Below are 6,825 nucleotides of genomic sequence, written 5' to 3' on the forward strand. Positions count from 1 at the left end.
GTGGCAAGGCAACCCTCCTCCTATTAGCATCTCTCTCATCGTCACCAATGGCATCTTTACCACATTCCATTTATGGAACTGTTAAAACTCTCTCTCACTTCTCTTCTCATCTCCTTCTTTAATTCAATCCATCAACCCACATTGCCAATGGCATCTTGAGCTCCTCCTGCCATTCTTCACAAATCTTCTCATCATTCTTTCCCTTGAATGGTACCTACCCTTTCTTCTCCCTCCTACATATCAATGTTATACATACATATGGATATGTTTTATTTAATCTATCATGAGTTTCAGAGAGGTGTTTATGTTTAACTTCTCTCTTTCTTGCTCTTTCTTTTCATGCATGAATATGGGTATCTTTTTATACCTTTGTATTCTTCATCATAATGTGTTTTCTAGGTTCACTGTATATGGTTTATGCAATTTTGGATCTTGTTCATGCAAAAAACAAAAAAACAAAATATAATAATAACAATAATAATTGGGTAATTGGGGTTGATGCATTATGGATGACATTGGGAAATTTTCGACAAATTATGTAATATTACATCGGGATTTTGATTGAGAAATGAGCCCAGAAGTTCTATGATCCAATCCAATTCTTGGGCACACAAGAATGCTTATCAATTACAGTAGATCTTAGCGAATTTTTTTTCTTATTAATTCTTTGAGGATGGTGGTGTCAGTTGCATAAAGAAAATTGGATCTTAAATGTATCTAAGCAGGCACAACACTAGCTCATGCAATGTTAGGTACACTACCCGGCCCCTACCTAGAAGTATTGTCCGTTATGGCCCAACCTAACAAGTGGCCTCACATGTTTGTAATGTTGGATTCTAACTCAAAAGGCCCCTCCAAGTTAGAAATTTTTTGCACCGTTTTATAAGTCTATCCTGGATATCATCCACATTTGGTGTGGAATGCCAACATTTAGATATCCAAGGAACAAATATAAATTAAATTTTCAAGACATTTTTATTAATGCTTGTTCATCTTGGCCTCTTTGGGGAGTGCACAAGTATATTGTGTCGTCTTGTTTGCCAAATTGACAACCACCGAGAAGGTACAACCACAAAGGAGGGAACATGATCACAAAATAGGAAACACAAAAGTTCATTAAGAAAGTAATAGAATACAAGCTTCAAGGAGTGATGTGTTCTCCTCTTGTCCGAACACTCTCATATAGACCACCCAAGGACCTTCTAGAACACACATGTGATACATATTCACCCGTGTGATATAGATGAATTATCTAATTATTACAAGCTAACATAATATCTAACTTTAAGTACAAACTTTATCTTACTTCATATCACACCATATCATACCATCCTTTAAGTACACACATAAGTACAAGCATCTTATAAACTCCAAACACCACACCCATCACACTTCTTTTGTCCATGCAAAGCTAAACAATTTTCTCCGCCATTCTTGTAGTAGTCTCTCTTTTTTTTTTCTTTTTCTTTCATGTTTTAAATACATAAGCATGTGCTTATATGTATCTTTTGAGTGTGTTAGTTTTACTTTATTATGTCTTGGAAGTTTATGGAATATATCCCCACATCACCTGGTTTGAGTCCCACCCCAATTAGTTAAAACCTTCAATTTTGAACTTTGAGTCAATGGAAAGTGTGGATACATGCAGGATTGGAGGTGTGTTGCTTTTGTGCTTACGAAGGTGTCTTAAGAATATTGATTTTTAAGTAAATGCTGTCAAATGTTAAAACACTAATGCATCTTTCTTAAATGCATATTTTCCTTGAATTCGTAACTTCTTTTAGCATTCAATTGGTACCATGTTGTTGGTGGAATGAAAGTAATCACTCCATTCCCTCTTTGGTGTATGTTTCAGAGAAAAGAAAAAGAAAAAAAAGGCATTTCATTCTCATCTTATCTCTAAAAGCTTTGTTTGATGAGTAATGAGTGTAGAAGTGGTGAGAATTGTTGGAGAGGTTGATATCATTGTTGGGTCCATTTCCTAACAACTCAAGCTTTAGGGAACATTTGGTGATCTTACATATTAGAGCTTAGAGGGTTCAAGTCTCTCCAGTTGCAATTGGTCCACGTTTGCATTCTTTGTCTCTTGTTTTTTTTTTTTTTTTTGATTGGCATTCTTTGTCTCTTGTTGACATGCTTTCTTCTATCTATGTATGGATGCTTGCATCTCCATATGCAAGACAGGGTTGCACATGAAGGAGGGTGTTGGAGAGGTTGATATACATTGTTGGACCCATTTTCTAATAGCTTAAGTTGATAATTGGTGATCTAATAACATTTCATCCTCCAAGTCCTCAAAATTTTTTTTTTTTTTTGTGTGTGTGTGGTATGTTAGGTGGAGAAGATGGCAGTGACTCACTGTGGATCTCATACTATCAGATCCCACGGAGCCAAGTTGGCAAGAGCTCATATGCAAGACTGGCTAATTCTTCTCCTCCTTGGCCTAATAATTGGTATTTTGAATTATATTGAACCTTTTCATCGCTTTATTGGAAGCGAGATGATGACAGATCTGAAATACCCTTTCAAGCCAGACACTGTACCTATGTGGGCTGTTCCGGTATGTGTCTAGTTTCAATAATTTCGTTGTATTAAAATGTACTGAATAGTATGATATTAGTCATTTTTTGAAGTTTAAATCTTTTGTTCCTGCAACAGATTTATGCAATATTGTTCCCTTGTGTAATATTTCTCGTATACTACATTTCCAGAAGGGATGTTTATGATTTGCATCACGCTGTTCTAGGTAAGTCTGTTTTTCTTTCTATATTTTTGTTGCTCATTTCTTGTTCACAGAAATGTTTATATCTCATGGTACTAAATATGCAAGTGCAGGCATTCTGTTTTCTGCTCTGATTACTGGAGTCATAACTGAGTCAATCAAAGATGCTGTTGGTCGACCACGACCAAATTTCTTTTGGCGGTGTTTCAAAGATGGATTGCCTGTGTGTCCCCGTTTTCAATACTTTGTTTCCTTGATTCTATTAAAGCTAAGACCTTGTGTTTACCGCATTTTGCTGTTGTCTAACATATGTTGTCATCGGCATGTCTAGGTGTTTAATCCTTCTACATTGGATGTCATGTGTACCAACAAAAACTTGGAGGTTATAAAGGAAGGTTACAAAAGTTTCCCAAGTGGACACACTTCTTGTAAGTAGAGCAACTAGTTTCAAATGATCATGTGTTGTAGAAGTACTACCACTCATAATATATATATATATATATATATATATATATGTATTTTTTGATTCAATCGAAATTAAACACAACAGAGCACCATCAACCATCAGGAGGTTGAGGTCCTCCTATTACAGATGCCTATCTTATCAGCAACAAGCAACATCGTTAATGAGTTGGGTGGATCCTCAAGCACCACCAAGTGTTCTTGTTGTTCTGCTCCTACCTTGGCCAGTGCATCAACACTTTGATTTCCTTCTCATAAATGTCTCATATGTTTATGTAGCCGATATATGGGGAGTGAGTTATATCATGAGTAATGTTCAATACATGTATTCTAATTGTGTTCTCAATGTTTTTGGACCCCAAAGGCATGTAGAAAAGATTATTGCTAGCAATCCAGCTAGTAGTTCTCCATTGAGCTCTAATTACGAAGTGGATGAGAACTTGGAGAAATGAAGGGAAAGCTATTGGTAGAAGGCTATTTGTTCGGTCAAGAGGGTGTTGCATCAGCCAAGTTGTCTGGCAAATGAAGTTAACTCTTTTTAATAGCTAGCTGAGAGTAGGTCCTACACTGGTTGTTCAAGAAGAGCTTTGATTGATTATTGAGCCTTAGCAATTTCATCAGGAGTCGATGGGGTTTGGGCCTTCTATGGTAACAAAGTCTCTTTATGAGTTAGGTCTTCCAGGCCAGAGAAGAGGTCTAGGTGGCAAAATTGAATAAAATGGTTACTAGGTAGCAAGAAGAACAAGAACATAGGTTCATTTCCAGACATAGGCATCAACAAAATGAAGATATGTGTCCTAGGAAGTGCATTACTCCAAATTCAGCGATGTAGTGGGTCAGTGGCAGTTAACCACTGACTAAATATGGATGAAAATAGTTGAATAATGACGACAATTGGCTGTCGTTCATTGAATGTCCTACAGATTTTCATAGTTGGCAAAATTATAGAATGAGAGAACTCTACAGATGACTTGCTCGGCCTCTATAAATAGAAGGGGCTGTTTGGAGTCCCAGCACCAATCATTCTCAAAATCAGTGTCAATGCTCATCATATATATTTTTCCAACCATTTACTCTAATTTTAACTCTAGTACTTTAACTAGCCAACTCTAGTCTTTGGTAACTTAGTTCAACGGAGTAGTCAAGTAGCGTTGGAGGTTCAAATATTAAGTTTAAGGACTCCTACACACCTGCACATTTAATCAGAGTCCAAATAGTTTTTCAATAGTATTATAATTAATTTTGTTATGACAAGTAACATTTCATGTTTCAATTGATTGTTGGATCCTTACAGGTCAAAACTATTGGCTTACAGGCGTTTTGGTTACCCCCACACAGGGTCCTTTGCAGGTCTAGGTTTCCTCTCTTGGTATTTGTCTGGGAAAATTAGGGTGTTTGATCGTAGGGGCCATATTGCAAAACTCTGTATTGTTATCCTTCCATATCTTTTGGCCTCACTTGTGGGAGTTTCTCGCGTGGATGACTATTGGCATCATTGGACAGATGTATTCACTGGAGGCATTATAGGTTTGTTCTTATGAAATGAACAATTGTGTGGTGATTCTTTTAAGATTTTTTCGTTTTTTTCATCGAAATAATTTTGACAATAATCGAAAATAAGAATAAATATGCTAATGGTAGAATGTTATTTCAATGCAGGAATGGGAGTTTCTTCACTATGCTACTTGCATTTCTTTCCATACCCACATGATATGAATGGTATGTTTCTATTTTCTAATGGTGTTTTTTTTAAGACATTTTGGTTATATTGAGCTTCCACTAACAAACAAATATTAGATGTTACTGTAATACTCTACTACTTGCTGGCCCAAGTAACTTGTTGGTCGACCAACAATACCCAAAAGCTTAAGTCTAAGTTATTTAGTAGTAAGGTAGTGGTGCTTTATATGTCCAAGATTATCCATGCAAACTTCCGATGTGGGATAGGGTGTTACAGTTACAATCTGGTACTTTAGCCATGCAATTCTTAAGGCAAATTGATAGGCACTTGGGAAAACAAGGCAAGTGGAAATAGTAGGAACCAAGATCAAGATCCATCGCTTCGCCATGGACCCAGTGCACTTTGGACTGAGTCATTAGTTTAGGGCGTCAATTTTGTGTTGTTTGCTTATTTTGTCATATTTAATTATTTCCTAGTAAGGTTGAGTCTGCTTTTCATTATAAATAATGATTGTGGGCCTTAGGATGAGAGTTTTTTATGATTCATGAAATTTCGAGTTTATACTCTTTCTTCTAACCCTAGGTATTCTTTTAAGAATAAATTATTGTTGAGTATTTAATCCTCGTATTCGCTTGAATCAACGGAATTTAAGACCTTACTTGCTTTATTACATTTTTCTGCTACATCACTCTCCACTAGTCCTAATTAGGTATTGTTGTCGCTAATTTATCCGTTTTACTTATTTTCCTCTTTCTATAATGCAGGTTGGGCACCTCATGCATATTTTAGAACGTTGGCTGAAAATGCTGCTCAGTCCGTGCCAACAGAGATGGAAGCTGCCCCTTACGCGCACCATGTATACGGTGAAGAAACTGAAAAATCAACTATGCTAGATACAAGCCCGGATTTGGGATTACTGGAAGCTGGGAAAACACACTGATTTCATAGCTTCATTTTACAAGTATACAATGTCACTGAATTATACTTGTGTATTTCATATGTTGCATACTTGAACTTGTAAATTACATCCAAATAGATTCATGGACACAGATTTCCAAATTCATTTTCTTTTCGATGATTTCAATTTACTGATGTTACAAATTTGCATTTTGTTGTTTTAGAATTGAATTGTTTGTTGGTTGAGTTGACGTGCTTCATGATTTTACCCTTGTTTAGGTAGATCTTAATTTGTTGATGGTTTTAGGTTGTGTTTGAGTGTTGGATTTGGAGAAGGATCTGTAGAGGGAAAAGAAATGTGGTTGAAATATAAATTGTTATTTCTTTTATTAATTATTTATTTTTTTCTTCCATAAATTCCTTCTCAAATCATAGATTTAAACATAGCCTTAAAGTAACATTGAAAGTATTTTTACATGTGAATTAGGATTGCACAGACATGCCAGGACGGGGTTATTTGGAGTATCCTAAATAAGTGTACTTTTTGTTCTTTTGGACTAAAAGGTTGAGGAAAAAAATATGAATGTTTGGGTTAATTTTTTGATTTTTTATGAAAACAATGTATATTAAAAAATTGTATAAATAAGTGTATAGGAAAAGTTAGTGATGGAATAAGCTGTACGGACGGAGGCGTAAGGGGCAGCGCGGTAGAGGGTAGGGGTAGGAGATTGATTCTCTCATTTTCGGGCATAAATTGGACAGTGTTGTTCGGCCCATGGGGGCCCACTACGGGTCCCGTTTTGCTAATCGAAACCGTTCAATGTGTAGAACTCGTCGAGTACTATATATTTGTAAACTATTACGTTGATTGGATATCAATAGCTATCTGATCGTGTTAATTTTTCTTGTCAACTGTTAACTATAACACCATCCATTTTTTATACAAAACTGATTTGATCATGTAGTTATCGATTTTCGATCAATATGATTTTTTGCAAACATATAGTTCTGGACGAGTTCTACATATTGAACGGTTCGGATTATCAAAATGAGACCCGTGGTG

General features: G+C 36.0%; 1 protein-coding gene across 1 annotated transcript; it reads left to right on the top strand.

Moving 5' to 3' along the window:
• The first annotated feature begins 1,824 nt into the window (after positions 1-1,824).
• On the top strand, positions 1,825-5,905 carry LOC114284397 (lipid phosphate phosphatase 2). Its single transcript, XM_028227299.2, has 7 exons — positions 1,825-2,560; positions 2,659-2,746; positions 2,836-2,945; positions 3,054-3,150; positions 4,523-4,711; positions 4,844-4,903; positions 5,630-5,905. The coding sequence occupies exons 1-7, from the start codon at positions 2,345-2,347 to the stop codon at positions 5,803-5,805; spliced, it is 936 nt and encodes a 311-aa protein (XP_028083100.2). The 5' UTR covers positions 1,825-2,344; the 3' UTR covers positions 5,806-5,905.
• The last annotated feature ends 920 nt before the right edge of the window (positions 5,906-6,825 follow it).

The sequence above is a fragment of the Camellia sinensis genome, chromosome 4, assembly GCF_055761805.1.
Source record: "Camellia sinensis isolate YWXY chromosome 4, ASM5576180v1, whole genome shotgun sequence".
Lineage (NCBI taxonomy): Eukaryota > Viridiplantae > Streptophyta > Magnoliopsida > Ericales > Theaceae > Camellia > Camellia sinensis.

Coding starts and splice junctions, on each gene's coding strand:
- LOC114284397 (XM_028227299.2), top strand. CDS start 2,345: ATGGCAGTGACTCACTGTGGATCTCATACTATCAGATCCCACGGAGCC. Junction 3,151..4,522: donor CCCAAGTGGACACACTTCTT/GTAAGTAGAGCA, acceptor ACCCCCACACAG/GGTCCTTTGCAGGTCTAGGT. Junction 4,712..4,843: donor ATTCACTGGAGGCATTATAG/GTTTGTTCTTAT, acceptor ATTTCAATGCAG/GAATGGGAGTTTCTTCACTA.